Here is a 14,743-nt window from a genome sequence, read left to right as displayed (position 1 = left end):
CTGCCGCTCCCGCGAGAGGGGGGGGTGAGTCCTCGCGAGAGCTCGGCGCGGTGTGGGCGGCCGCCATGGAGCCGGGGGGCGCGGGGCCGCTCCCGGGGAACAACAAGGCCCGCGGCGGGGCCGCGCCGCCCGCCAAGGGCCGGGAGCTGGGCCGGCCGCCGCGGAAGGACTCCGAGGTCAGCGCCGCCGCCGCCGGGCCCGGCTCCGACTCCGTTGAGGGCGGGGGGGGGCGGGAACGAGCGGCCTTTCCCGGGTGCGGGCCCGCCGGGGTGCCGGTACGGGTCGGTCCCATGGAGACACCGAGGTCGTGGGGGGGGGACCGGAGGGATGTGTGTGGAGGGGTGAAGCTCATTGATCCCAAGGCTTTTCCAGCCGGTTTCCCTGCTGGGGTGGCTTCAGATCCGCCCGCGTCCATGGGTGTCCTCGGCGGGGTTGGGAATGCTCCGTGAGGAGATTCCTGAGCCCTGGATGCGGGGAATGGCTCCCACGCTGCCGCGTTGGATCTGCCCCTTGCCCACGAGTGGGTGCCCTGAGATTCAGGAATCATTCGGATCCACTTCGATGACTTTAAGGGAGCAGCGATTTTGTGCTCCAAGGCTTCTCCTGGATCTTTTTCCACCCTAAAAGCCCTCTCAGGAGTTGTTCCGTTCTCACTGTCTACATCTCTTGACATCCCTCTGCTCAGCACGGGGGGGGGATAACCCGGTTTATCCCACCCCGGACACCTCCCGGTCCTGCAGAACGCTGGGATTAAGCACATCCCGCCTCCTGCTTTGATTTCCTGCGCCTTTTGGGAGCGCCCAGAGGGGCTGCAGCACCGGGGGCTGCGCACCGGGGCAGCTCAATGCGGCTGGAGGTGCAGGAGGAGGAGGGTAGGAGTTGCCTTGGAGACATTGACGCTGCTGCGGGTGCAGGTTTGGGGCTCAAACACAAGCTTCCAGCCGGGATTCGCGGGCGGATGAGGTCCTGTAGGGATTTGGGGCTTCCTGGGTACTGTTGTCATTGAACTGATGACTTCTTGTGCTTCCAGGGCTACTCGGAGTCCCCAGACCTGGAGTTTGAATATGCAGATACAGACAAATGGGCAGCAGAGCTCTCGGGTGAGGAACTCATCTTGATGCCTCAATGAATCAGCCATGATTTCCTTTCCTGGTAGGGATTTAAGGAGCTCTGTCAGCTCCAGCCTCGCTCTGGTAGTGCCTTTCAACACCTTGTTCCTGTTAAAAGGGAGCTGATGGCTGTCGTGAGTGGCTTTAGCCTTATGCTGGGTGTGGGTTGTGCTTTTCTCTCCTCTTGGGTAACGCTGTGTTTAGGGGGGCTGAGGTGCAGCTCTCTCGGCCAGCTCAGGAGGTTTTCCCCTGTGCTCCTCCTGCAGAGCTGTACAGCTACACAGAAGGACCAGAGTTCCTGCTCAACCGCAAGTGCTTCGAGGAGGACTTCAGGATCCACAGTAAGACCCTTCTCTTGGACCTCTGACCCCTCGGGGGAGAGCAAGGATCTCCCAGAGGAGAGGCAGGGATCGACATGTTAATGTGCATCAGCTCAGGCCACACACTGATGATCTTCATGTGGTTTGTACTGGAGACATCATTAGTGGGCATGGGCTCATCGCAGAGCTCAGGCTGCCTCTGGTGTTGGTGTCTGAGGTGCTTCATCAGCACCAGGGTGGCACCAGCAAGAGCATCCACCTCCTTCCCATCAGCTCCAGTTCAGATGGATGTGATTCAGCTGGTGTCCGATGGGAAGCAGGAGGCATCAGCCCCGCTCTGCTCCCTCCCCAGCATTCCTCCCAGGAGCACCCAGCTCCATCCTGCTGAAGCCTCTTGTGCTGTGGGGTGTCCCCGTGCCCTCATCCTGCTCGCTTTGCCTTTGCAGTGCGGGACAAGAAGTGGACGGAGCTGGACAGGAACCAGCACCGCACGCACGCCATGCGCCTGCTCGACGGGCTGGAGGTCACTGCCAGGGAGAAGAGGCTCAGGGTTGCTCGAGCCATCCTTTATGTTGCCCAAGGTGATGCTGGGCCTCGGCCCCTTCTCCCCATTGCTAAATCCAGCTCAGGGACTGGGGATGAGGAATTTCAAGTCATTCCTGTTCCTTGTGTTCCTGATTTCGCTTGGGATGTTTGGAATGAAACTGGTTCTTATGGAAGTCAGTTTAGAAGAGTTTGGTCCAAAGTCTGACTGACTTCCCCATGCTGTCCTGGCTCTGCCAGACCAAGGGAGCAGCTCCATGCTCTACATCTGACTCTTTGCCTTAAGGCTGTGGTGTTCTCTCCCCCTGCAAAGTGCTGTGGTGGGGTGGAGGGATCCCTGTGGAGCTGGCCGGGATCCAGAGAGGGTGTTGTTGCAGGCACGTTTGGGGAGTGTGGCTCTGAGGCCGAGGTGCAGGCTTGGATGAGGTACAACATCTTCCTCTTGCTGGAAGTGGGGACGTTCAATGCTTTGGTGGAGCTGCTGAACATGGAGATAGAGTGAGTACTGGGGGAAAGCGCTTCAGAACCAGCCCAAGGAGTTCAAAACTCCTTGGCTGGAGTTTTTCCAGCCGGTTGCAGTTCCATTCCTGGTCTGTCTGTCACAGAATCCCAGACTGGTTTGTGTTGAAGGGACCTTAAAGCTCCTCCAGTTCCACCCCCCTGCCACGGGCAGGGACACCTTCCACTAGAGCAGGTTGCTCCAAGCCCCTGTGTCCAACCTGGCCTTGAACACTGCCAGGGATGGGGCAGCCACAGCTTCTCTGGGCACCCTGTGCCAGCGCCTCAGCACCCTCACAGGGAAGAGCTTCTGCCTCAGAGCTCATCTCAGTCTCCCCTCTGGCAGGTTAAAGCCATTCCCCTTGGCCTGTCCCTACAGGCCCTTGTCCAAAGCCCCTCTCCAGGTTTCCTGGAGCCCCTTCAGGCACTGGAGCTGCTCTAAGGTCTCCCCTTCAGGAGCCTTCTCTTCTCCAGGCTGCCCCAGCCTGGCTCCATAGGTTATCCCTAACCTGCTCTCTGCAGCTACTGGGATGATTCCTGTTGCTCCCAGTGGATGCATAGTGAAGGGTTACACCTGATTTATCCAGAAATGCTCTGAGCTGTGCTGCAGAGACCACTCTGTTCCCCCTCCCTTGTCTGCACTGTGAACAGGGGGCTCATTCCAGTAAGATCTATTCCTCTGGTGTGTGTTTTGCTCGGGGCAGAGTTCAGACGTGTCCAGAGGCCCCTCTGAGGCTGTTTTCCCTCCACAGCAACAGTGCAGCCTGCAGCAGCGCCGTCAGGAAACCAGCCATCTCCCTGGCCGACAGCACAGACCTGAGGTATGGGGCAGGGATGGGTGTGAGGAGGGGCTCTGCTCTCTGCTGCTTTCCTTGGCACGCTGGGACAGCCCAGCAGGCACCAGGGGGTGTCCCAGGGTGGTCCCACCTCCCTGGGCATCATCACTGTGCTCAGCCTCATGGTTGGAGGCATGGAAGCAATAAAGCAAGGGGAAGTGAGAGCCTTTCCCCAGTGCTTGAGCACTGAGCCGTCTCCCCCCCGCCGAGCTCTGGGTGCTGGTGGTGGCTCCATCCTGACCTGCTGCTGCTTGCAGGGTGCTGCTGAACATCATGTACCTCATCGTGGAGACTGTGCGGCAGGAGGCTGAGGGCGACAAGCCCGAGTGGAAGAGCATGAGACAGACCTTCCGAGCAGAGCTGGGTGAGGGCCTTGGGGGTGATGGAGGGCAGGAGCCAGGGCTGGAGAGATGGGGTTCGGCTCCAGGCCTCTGGTGCTGGGGACTGGCAGCACTGGGTTGGTTTCTGCTGGGCTGAACCTTGCTGGGGGGGTGAGCAGAGGAAGGCAGTGGTCTGGAAGAGCTGTGTGGGGTGAGATGAGGTTAATGAAGATGGGGAGCGTGCTGGTGGCTGGGATGAGGCCAGGGATGAGCCTATTGCTGCCCTGTGGTTCCAGGAGCCCCCCTGTACAACAACGAGCCTTTCTCCGTCATGCTCTTTGGGATGGTGACCAAGTTCTGCAGCGGCCACGCTCCTCACTTCCCTATGAAGAAGGTGCTGCTCCTGCTCTGGAAGACTGTGCTGGTAAGGAGCAGCTGTGGAATGTGCTGGTACATGCCTTGTGGTTTGCCAGTCGCCAGAGGAAGGAAGTTCTGCCCTCAGAGGTGGCTGCAATTGCTCCAGCCTCTTCAGCCGAGTAGTTAAACCCAGCCCCAGGTTTCACCTCGGAGGGGAGCATTGGATATTGGTGTGTGGAGCTGGATACCAGGGATAGACCTAAAGCAAAGTCCCCGCTGGGGGATCTGCATGAAAGAAGCAGAGAACCATAGAATCAATGACAGAGGTGGTTTGGATTGGAAAGGACCTTAAGATCATGCAGTTCCAACCCTCTGCCATGGACAGGGTCACCTCACACTAGACCATGTCTCCCAAGGCTCTGTTCAACCTGGCCTTGAACACTGCCAGGGATGGGGCAGCCACAGCTTCTCTGGGCACCCTGTGCCAGCACCTCAGCACCCTCACAGGGAAGAGCTTCTTCCTTAAGAAGGAAAGGTCCTTAAGAAGGAAGAGGTCCGGACACTTGAGTTGTGGGTGCCTGAACACCCTCCTGTCCCTTGTGCCCTTCCCAGCGACCAGAGCAGCACAGGGACAGTTTCACACCCCGGGGAAGGATTTGGGGCTTCTGGAGAGTGGCTTTGGGAAGGGCAGGCGGAGCTAGCCTGGCGTTAAGGAGCCCCTGGTGCTTGCAGTGCACCCTGGGCGGCTTTGAGGAGCTGCAGAGCATGAAGGCAGAGAAGAGGGAGCTGCTGGGGCTGCCGCCGCTGCCGGAGGACAGCATCAAGGTGATCCGGAACATGAGAGCTGCCTCCCCCCCTGCCTCCGCCTCCGACCTCATCGAGCAGCAGCAGAAGCGGGGCCGGCGCGAGCACAAGGTGGGGACAGTGCCAGAAAGGAGGGGACAGTGCTCTGGGCATTGGAGCAACTTATTCACCTCCCTCCTCCTCCTCTTCTCTTTCCAGGCCCTCATCAAGCAGGATAACCTCGACGCCTTCAATGAGCGGGATCCCTACAAAGCTGATGACTCCCGTGAGGAAGAGGAGGAGAACGATGATGACAACAGCCTGGAGGGAGAGACCTTCCCCCTGGAACGGGATGAAGTGATGCCCCCCCCACCCAGCACCCCCCCAGCGACCGCATCACCTGCCCCAAAGGGCTGCCCTGGGCCCCCAAGGTCCGGTGAGTCCCTGGGGCTGCCCTGCAGGGAGAGCTGGAGCGCAAAGAGCCTGTTAGATACTGAGGGTGTCAGCAGGGCTGGGGGGAAGGTGCTGGGGATGGGGTGGTCACTTTGGTGGCTGTTCTTTTGGGGGAGTTGGCTCAGCACCATTTCATGGGGGTGCTGATGGATGGAGCTGAACATGAGCAGCTTGTGCCCAGGCAGCCAAGAGGCCACCAGCATCCTGGCCTGTACCAGCACCAGTGTGGCAGCAGGGCCAGGGCAGGGATCATCCCCCTGTGCTGGGCACTGGTGAGGCTGCACCTCGAATCCTGTGTCAGTTCTGGGCCCCTCACTGCAAGAGAGACATTGAGGTGCTGGAGCGGGGCCAGAGAAGGGCACCGGAGCTGGTGCAGGGCCTGGAGCACAAGTGTGATGAGGAACGACTGAGGGACCTGGGGGGGGTTTAGTCTGGAGAAGAGAAGGCTCAGGGGGGACCTTCTTGCTCTCTGCAACTGCCTGACAGGAGGATGGAGCCAGGAGGGGGCTGGTCTCTGCTCCCAAGGAACAAGGGATGGGACAAGAGGAAACGGCCTCAAGCTGCACCAGGGGAGGTTTAGATGGAGCTGAGGAACAATTCCTTCCCCAGAGGGTGCTCAGGCATTGGAACAGGCTGCCCAGGGCAGTGCTGGAGTCACCGGCCCTGCAAGTGTTCACACACCGTGTAGCCGAGGCCTCAGTGCCATGGGTTAGTGGTGGCCTTGGCAGTGCTGGGGAAGGGTTGGACTTGATGAGCTTAAAGGTCTTTTCCAACCTGGTTGGTTCCATGATTCCTTTATGTGGCCATGAGGCTTCTCCTGGGGCTGTGCTGGACCCAGGGGCACAGGGAGACGTGACTCTTCCCCTTTCCCCTTTGCTGCAGAGAGAAGGACATTGAGATGTTCCTGGAGTCCAGCCGCAGCAAGTTCATCGGTTACACCCTTGGCAGGTGGGTTCCTGCAGAGCCAACCGGGGGGGGGGGCTGATTTTGGGAGGTGGGGTTGTGGTGGAATGTGCTTATGTGGGAGCTCCCATTGCCCTTTGCTTGGCGGCAGGGAGGTCCTGAGCTCAGTGGCTCCTTCTTGGGGTGCTGGGTGATGGTCTCTGACCCACCAGCTTTGCTCCAACCTGGCTCTTTCCTTTCCCTCTAGTGACACCAACACCGTGGTGGGTTTGCCCAGGCCCATCCATGAGAGCATCCGAACCCTGAAGCTGGTGAGTCCATTGAGGAATTCCTCCAGGCCCTGCTGTTGGGTGGGTGCCCCTTCCCCATCCTTCTCCATCAGTCACAGCTTGGCACCACGAGGGGCATTTTCCTCAGCCCTGGGGTGGGATCCCTGGTCTCCCAGACTGGATGAGCACCTTTCCTTACTGGTTTCACCCCTTTCTTACTGGAATCGTCTCACCCTGCCCATCAGCATCAGTCAGGAGTAACAGGGAGGGACTTAAAAGGCTGATGGGAGCAGGCTGGGGCTGGTGACATCGAGAGGGTGCCATGGGGTGACCCCCTGCTCTCTCTGTGTGCAGCACAAGTACACGTCCATTGCAGAGGTCCAAGTGCACATGGAAGATGAGTTCCTGCGCTCCCCGCTCTCTGGAGTGAGTGTGGGGATGAGGAGGGGATGGAGATCCTGGCCTGGGGGCATTTGGTCCTGTCAGGGAGGGGGGATTTGGTGCACTGGGGAGGGTGGGTTGTGTGGGGAGGCTTGGGGTGGGAGCTGGGGGTATCCTGCCCTGGGGGTCAGGGACCTGGGGCTGAGCCAGGCCCATGGCACCAGTGGCAGCTCCTGGTCTTCTGTGGCGCCAGGGAGAAGAAGAAGTGGAGCAAGTCCCTGCAGAGATCCTGTACCAGGGGCTGCTGCCAAGCCTGCCCCAGTACATGGTGAGCTGGGGGGGTTCCTGGGCTGGGTGGAGGTGGCTTCCCTCCACTGCTCCATCCCTTTCCAGGGGTGCCCCCACGTTCCCCCCCATACACACCCCTGTGACTCCCTGCTGCAGTGGGGCTCCCATCCCATTGCCCCATCTCTCCCTTCTCCCCAGATTGCTCTGCTGAAGATACTCCTCGCTGCAGCCCCCACTTCCAAAGCCAAGACAGACTCCATCAACATCCTGGCAGATGTCTTGCCAGAGGAGATGCCGTGAGTGACCTTGGGGTGCTGGGGAGAGGGGAAGGGAAGGGAAGGGGGGACGAGGAGGAGCCAGGCAGGGTGGTGTCGTTTGGGCTGGGGCCCTCTTGAGGTCCTCCTGGGTGATCTCATCACCTTCTGCTCAGTGGGGTGCCGTAGGGAATGGCAGGGCTGTCTGCAGACAGTGCCCCAGCCCCTCTGTGTCGCTCAGGACCACGGTGCTGCAGAGCATGAAGCTGGGGGTGGATGTCAATCGGCACAAGGAGATCATTGTCAAAGCCATTTCTGCTGTGCTGCTCCTCCTGCTCAAGCACTTCAAGCTGAACCACATCTACCAGGTGAGGTGGGGCAGGGTCCAGCCACCCTGCCCGGGGCTTTGGGGATAGGCAGCACCCAAACCGGGTCCCCATTCACTCACCTTTCTCCCCAGTTTGAGTACATGGCTCAGCACCTCGTCTTTGCCAACTGCATCCCGCTCATCCTGAAGTTCTTCAACCAGAACATCATGTCCTACATCACTGCCAAGAACAGGTAACGAAGGAAGCTGCTCACCCGTGTCCCTGCTTGCTTTGCCCCCTCGTGGTCCCTCCTTGGCTGTGGGTGCAGTAGGGCTGGGGAAGTGCCCACCACAGCCTGTAGGACAAGAGGGGATGGTTTTAAACTAACAGAGGGGAGACTGAGATGAGCTCTGAGGCAGAAGCTCTTCCCTGTGAGGGTGCTGAGGCGCTGGCACAGACTTTTCCCAGAGAAGCTGTGGCTGCCCCATCCCTGGCAGTGTTCAAGGCCAGGTTGGACACAGGGGCTTGGAGCAACCTGCTCTAGTGGAAGGTGTCCCTGCCCGTGGCAGGCAGTTGGAACTGGATGAGCTTTAAGGTCCCTTCCAAACCATTCCATGACCTCCAGTGGGTGGGAGGTGTGGGGCTGTGTTACCCCCAGGCCAAGTAGGATCTGGGGGAGCAGCACAACACCCCCTCTCCTTCCTGCAGCATTTCTGTCCTGGACTACCCCTACTGTGTGGTGCACGAGCTGCCCGAGCTGACAGCAGAGAGCCTGGTGAGTCGCTCCCTTCTCTGCTAGCTCCTGGCACCCTTGGGTGCTTCCTGCGGGCGAACATGGGTGCAGGGAGGCAGCAGGGCTCCAGCACCCATTTCTGCACTCACCCCCTGGGGCTTAGGGGTGGTGTGGGGCTGGCATGTTGAGCTGTACCCCTTTGAGTGTGGGTCTTCAGACCAGAACAGCCTCTCCTCATCCCTGTTCCCAGCTCCTGCCTCACCCCTGCCTCTGCTTTCCCGCAGGAAGCTGGAGACAACAACCAGTTCTGCTGGAGGAACCTCTTCTCCTGCATCAACCTCCTGCGCATCCTGAACAAGCTGACAAAGTGGAAGCACTCCCGCACCATGGTGAGGGGGGGGAGCCCCCCGGGGCCCAGCCAGACTGGGCTCCCCAGGGTGCCTGGACTGGGTGTGGGGCTGGGGATACCTCAGGGTGCCCCTGGGCTGCCTCAGGGAGCGGGAGGCGAGACGGGGTGGTGGAAGGGGAGAGGGAGGGTGCTCACTCCAGTGAGAGGTGCCACTTGTGCAATGGATGAGATGAGCTGTGAGGCAGAAGCTCTTCCCTGTGAGGGTGCTGAGGCGCTGGCACAGGGTGCCCAGAGAAGCTGTGGCTGCCCCATCCCTGGCAGTGTTCAAGGCCAGGTTGGACACAGGGGCTTGGAGCAACCTGCTCTAGTGGAAGGTGTCCCTGCCCGTGGCAGGGGGTTGGAGCTGGAGGAGCTTGAAGGTCCCTTCCAACCCAAACCATTCCATGATTCTATGTCACCCGCTGTGCCCCCCTGTCCCTGCAGATGCTGGTGGTGTTCAAATCAGCCCCCATCCTGAAGCGGGCGCTGAAGGTGAAGCAGGCCATGATGCAGCTCTATGTGCTGAAGCTGCTCAAGGTGCAGACCAAGTACCTGGGCCGGCAGTGGAGGAAGAGCAACATGAAGACCATGTCAGCCATCTACCAGAAGGTCCGGCACCGTCTCAACGACGACTGGGCTTATGGCAACGGTACGTGAACTGCAGTGCCTGCAGAGCACCCCTCAGGCACTGTCCTGCTCCAGGCAGGGACGTGTCTGCACCCAGAGCTGTCCCTTTGCTGCCTTTAGGGCTTGTGCAGCCCTTAGGCTGGGCTGTGGGGAGGGATTTGGGGTGGTGGCATCACGCGGAAGAGCGGCTGGTGTTGGTCTCTGCCTCCTCCGTGCCCCACGTGTTGCTCTTTGTAAGGACCCGCAAAGACCTTTCCGGAGGGATTTGAGCCCCAATTCCCCTCTTAACACCCCTTTTCCCAGACCTGGATGCCCGGCCCTGGGATTTCCAGGCAGAGGAATGTGCCCTTCGTGCCAGCATCGAGCGTTTCAACTCGCGCCGCTACGACCGGGCCCACAGCAACCCCGATTTCCTGCCGGTGGACAACTGCCTGCAGAGCGTGCTGGGCCAGCGCGTGGACCTGCCCGAGGACTTCCAGGTCAACTACGACCTGTGGCTGGAGCGGGAGGTCTTCTCCCGACCCATCTCCTGGGAGGAGCTGCTGCAGTGATGGACACACCAGGGAGGCAGGAGGGGCTTGCTTTGGGGAGAGCTCAAGGCCGCTGCTGAGGGGCAGGAGGATTGAAGCTTTGGGGGGGGGGTCTATGGGTGCCTGGACCCCTCCCTGTGGTGGGCTTGGGATAGAGGCTGGAGCTGTGGGGTTCCTCACCAGGACACCATCCTGCCCCTCTGCCTTCTTCCAGGCTGTGCCGGCTCAACCCTGAGCTGAGGGTGAAGGTTTGGTGGAGGTTGTTCCCTATGGGGCTGGGGGGGACCTGTGTGCACCCCTGGAGACAGCACCACCAGCACCCTCCTCCTGCCCCCCCACCAGCCGGGGTTGAGAAGGGGGGAGCAGGCAGCGGGGTGAGGGTCCCTTTGGTGCCGCTGGGGGACACGGGGAGCAGAGGCTGGTGTGTGGCAGGAGAACGGGGGGGCCCTGCCGGGGTTCGGGCTGCAGGGGGGGGCGCTGCTGGGGGATCAAGGCGCTGGAGGCTGCAGTGTCCCCTCGCCCCGCTGGGGGGCGCGGGTGAGCTGTGCACATACATCCAGTCCCGATGTCTGACCCCAGCGTGGGCTCCGTCTGTCCCCCCCCCAATTCCCGCCCCACGGGGGCACCCAGCGATGGTTGTGTCCTTGCCCCTGCTCCCTCCTCCTGTCCCACTGCGGGTGGATCACTTGTCGCTGGAAGATTTCATTTCTGGCTTGCAATGGGAGCTGGGGGCCTCCGGGGGGGGAGCGGGCAGGAGCTGCTCACACAGGGGTTTGCTGATCCCATTCCCTGAACATTCCCAGTTCTGTCCTGGGGTTTCTGATCCCGGTGTGGTGGTGTCACTGTGCTTTCTGACCCTCTCAGAGGGGCTGAACATCCAACCCCAAAGCCTGGCTTTGCCATAGCTCACCCTTACCTGTCGTGCCTCAGTTTCCCTGGCAGAGGAGCAGCAGCTCCAATGGGATATTCCCCCCTGGTTGGAGTGGGGAGAGGCAGGAGGAAGCCCTTTGCTTCCCTGCTTGGTGTTTGCAGGCAGAGGGAGGCTGGAGCAGCCCCAGTTGACCCCCCCATGGTCCTCCAGGAGTGAGCCCAGTCTGGGGGGGATGCTCACCCCTCATCCTGGCCATGCTCCCATGCGCTCTAAAGGCAGGAGGCAGCAAACAGCCCTTAATAGCCATCAGAGAAGCCACACTGGGGGGGGATTCCTTCCATCTGGGTGCCCCCCAGCCCTCAAAACCTGGTCCCGGTGTGGGAGCCAGCGCGGGATGCTGTGGATGAGGTGTGAGCATCACACCTCGCTCCAAACCATTCCCAGCCCGCAGCTGTTGGAGCCGGGAAGAGCTTATTGAACCTGTGCTTTATTGTTCCTAACGGATAACATACCCCCCTCCAGTGGCCCGGAGCCAGAGCACGGGGTGCCCCGGGCCAGGGGGGCACCCACTGGGTGCACAGCAGGCCTGTGGGGTGCCTCTGCTGTGGGCTATGGGTGACCCCACAGGGCTTCAGTGGAGGTGTCTTCATCCCTCCCCATCCTGGTTTATCTCCCATCCCGGGGGGCTCTCAGAGCTGGTGGCTGTGCCAGGGGGGTTGTCCCTTGTCCCACACCTGATCCCCATTCCAAGGGGGGGCATAAAGCGCAGCCGGTGACTTGGGGGGGCTCTTTGAACACAAGGAGCCCCAATAACCCCCCTGAGCACCAGCATCTTGTGTGTGGGTCTCCCCACTCTGGGACATGAAGAGCCCAATGTCTGCCAGTGCTGGTTGCAGTGGGGGGGTGCAGCGGCCAAATCCGGGCTGGGGAGGGGGGTGCACCCCCAAACCAACCTGGTGCCCCTTCCCAGGGCCGGGCAGGGGGGACCCTGCTGCGAACCACCAGTATCTCCATCAACTCCCATGGTCTGAAGGTGCTTGGGAAGGGGCGGGCTCAGGGTTCTTGGGAGCCACTTTTGGGGTCCCAAGCTCCAGTTCCAGCCCTGTTGGGGCAGTCTGGGTTTGGGGGTGACCCTTGTGCCCCCCTCATCAGCCAGGGCTATCCAACAGTGGGTTGGGATGCGGGAAAGCTCATGGAGATCGGGATGCGCAGGGAGGGGGTAAGGGTGACCTGCTCCCAATCCCTGGTGCTGGGGGGGGGGGGGAACACACACTGGGGGGGGGGCAGCTGGTCCATGGGATCCCATGGGATCATGTAGCCCAGTTCAACAGGCCGCTGGTGGCCTCTTTGCTCTTCACCCTCAGCGGCACCAAGGCGGGGGACTTGTAGTCATGTTCGGGTGCGGGCTCGAAGGGGTGGGTGCCCAGGGGCGGGGGGGGGGAGGCCGTGCAGGGAGCAGAGGCTGTTGATGCCGGGATGGGGGCCGGGAGAGGTGGGAGTGCCCATGAAGCCGGTGATGTTGCTGTGGGGATACGGAGACAAGCCAGGGGCCGGGAGGCTCTCGGGGGGCAGCAGCCCTGGGGGGCTCCTGGCGCCGGAGCTGGGCCATAGGTTGCTCTGGAGCTGAAAGACAGGACAGAAACCAAGAGAGATGAAAGCCCAAAGTGAGATGGGGGGGGCAGGTGAGGGAGGGGACCCCATTTCCCCCCATAGGACCCCATTTCCCCCATAGGACCCCGTTTCCCCCCATAGGACCCCATAACCCGCTCTGGGAGCCCATCCACACCCCTTGGATCGCCTGCATCCACAGGGCGCACTGCGAGGGATGCCTTTGCTTTGCTCTAATTGCCTCGGGGGGGTTGAATCCCGGTTGGAATCTTCCCTCCCTTCCCCCTGCAGAGATTTTGGCATCGGGGGAGTGCCTGAAGCTGAGATTTAAATGATTTTTGTGCTTTTCGATGTTGGAAGGAGGGGAAAAAAGGCAGTTTGGCAGGAAAAGGGAGCAGGAAATGCTGATGGGTGGATGTGGGACAGCTAAAGGGGTTTCTTGGGGGGGTGGACACCCCAAAACCTGCCCCAAAGGGCATGTTCCCATGAGAAATGGAGGGGGATGTAAAGCAGCATCGTCCTGAATGTGGCAAAATGGGATGCTGCTGGAATACCCCCCCTTTTCCATCCGGGACCATGTGTTTTTGCCAAGGATGGATGGACCCACATGGAGAGAAGGGGCAAACACGGGTGATGGGGTTCATCCCACAGGGAGCGATGGGATGGGATCCCTGCCCGGGATGGGTGATGGGGGGCAGGGGGGGAAGGGGCAGCCCTGGTGCCGGCTCTCACCTCCTGGATTTTCCCGTAACGTTCCCGTTTCCGCCACTTGGCTCTTCGGTTCTGGAACCAGACCTGGGGACGGAGGAGGGGGCTGAGCTCAGGCACCTCCGGGGGGGGAGATGGGCAGCCCCTGCCCTGGTCCATGCTCATCTTCCCGGCAGGAAAAGAGCCCTAATTCCATATCCCAGCATCCTGGTACGCTGGAGGTGAATGGAGGAAGTGCACAGCCCTGCTTGAGCTCACCGGCCATATAATATATGGCTTTATCCGTATAATATATGGAAAATATCCCTCTTGGAAAACCAGTGCTCCTGCTCCGTGGATGCGCCTTTTCGCTTCTTTTTGTCCTTCTGGACCCTCTTTACCCCAGGTTTTGATGCAGAATGAGGCTCTTGGAGCCCTGTGTGGTCACTGTGACCCACCTGCATGTCCCCCCTGTGCTGCTGGATGGGGCTGGGGATCGGTGCTGGGTGCAGGAACGGGATGTGGGATGCAGGAATGGGATGGGGGATGCAGGACCAGGATGCTCACCCCAGGGTTATAGGTAATTGCATCTAAATCCACCCCAAATCAGGGCTCGGAGTGGGTGCCTTGTCCCCAGCCCCTGCCCCATGGGGAGGGCAGCACCCAGCACCCGATGGGTGCTCCCTGCTCACTTCGTGTCCCGCCTGCCTTCCCTTTCCTCCCTGGTGGGAGCCACCCCCCAGCCGCCTCTTCCCACTGGGAGCCTCAAACCACATGGAGATGCCTCTGGAAGGAGCTCGCTGGCCTGGCGCGGGGGGGGTGAAGGAGGTCCTCATCCTGCCCCGCATCCTGGGAGGTGCTGAGCAGCTCCGTCCCTGGCCTGGAGGCAGCTGAATTGGGGGTTGAGGTGGGAAAAGGAGCTGGGATTGATGGATGCGCAGGGTGGGATCCCATTAGGGGATGCTGGGAGGGGCAGATTCCCACCCCCCGGGTGCTGCAAAGAAGGGGACAAGGGGGGAGAGCTCGGCACCGGCGGGTGAAGCCAGTGCCTGGGCTGGGATTTAGCATCATCCTGCTGGGAAAACCACCTTCTATGAGGGAAAACATCCATGCCCATCCCTCGGGGAGCCGGTACCTGCACCCTGGCTTCGGTCAGGTCCGTCTGTAGCGCCAACTGCTCCCGGGCATAGACGTCGGGATAATGCGTCTTCTGGAAAACCTTCTCCAGCTCCTCCAGCTGGAACGTGCTGAAGGTCGTCCTGTTCCTCCGCTTCTTGCTCTTGCCCAGGGGCTCGGGGAACTCGGGCACCCGGTGTAGGCTGCCCAGGGGGGCTCCCATGGGACACCCCAGTTCCCCCAGCGCTTTGGGGGGGCCCCGGCAGGGTGCGGGCACCGCCTGGTACCCACCTTTGCATCCCTTCTCGCTGCCTGGCAGGGGAGAGGCACAGGGTGGGGGTGTTAATGGTGCTGATGAAGCCAAGACAGCCCCAACCCTCCTGCACGGTCCCCATCACCCCAGGAGGGTGTTGGGGTATGGTCCCAGGGGAAAGGGGCTCAGGACAGGCACACAGCGGGTCAAATCCATCACTGGGGGCGGCACAATCCCTGCTCACGGGGGGAGCTGGGGACAGGCAATGTCCCAGGGTCGGGGGACAGCGGGTTCTCGGGGGCCGACTT

The 14,743-nt window shown here is 61.0% G+C and overlaps 1 protein-coding gene across 1 annotated transcript; it reads left to right on the top strand.

The window, feature by feature from the left end:
* The first annotated feature begins 35 nt into the window (after window positions 1–35).
* On the top strand, window positions 36–13,404 carry STRIP1 (striatin interacting protein 1). The gene is given in 22 exon segments (XM_030473223.1): window positions 36–176; window positions 1,031–1,100; window positions 1,376–1,450; window positions 1,876–2,010; window positions 2,350–2,470; window positions 3,223–3,291; window positions 3,564–3,670; window positions 3,923–4,050; window positions 4,716–4,898; window positions 4,986–5,136; window positions 5,139–5,202; window positions 6,102–6,167; window positions 6,370–6,433; window positions 6,746–6,817; window positions 7,026–7,100; window positions 7,259–7,356; window positions 7,556–7,682; window positions 7,775–7,875; window positions 8,331–8,397; window positions 8,640–8,744; window positions 9,188–9,392; window positions 9,674–13,404. Coding segments are annotated over 22 exon segments (2,442 nt in total). The 5' UTR covers window positions 36–65; the 3' UTR covers window positions 9,922–13,404.
* The last annotated feature ends 1,339 nt before the right edge of the window (window positions 13,405–14,743 follow it).

Source organism: Strigops habroptila, chromosome 18 (genome assembly GCF_004027225.2).
Source record: "Strigops habroptila isolate Jane chromosome 18, bStrHab1.2.pri, whole genome shotgun sequence".
NCBI classification, from domain to species: Eukaryota; Metazoa; Chordata; class Aves; order Psittaciformes; family Psittacidae; genus Strigops; species Strigops habroptila.
The sequence above is the reverse complement of the archived record's forward strand: the minus strand, read 5'-3'. Positions and strand labels throughout refer to the sequence as shown.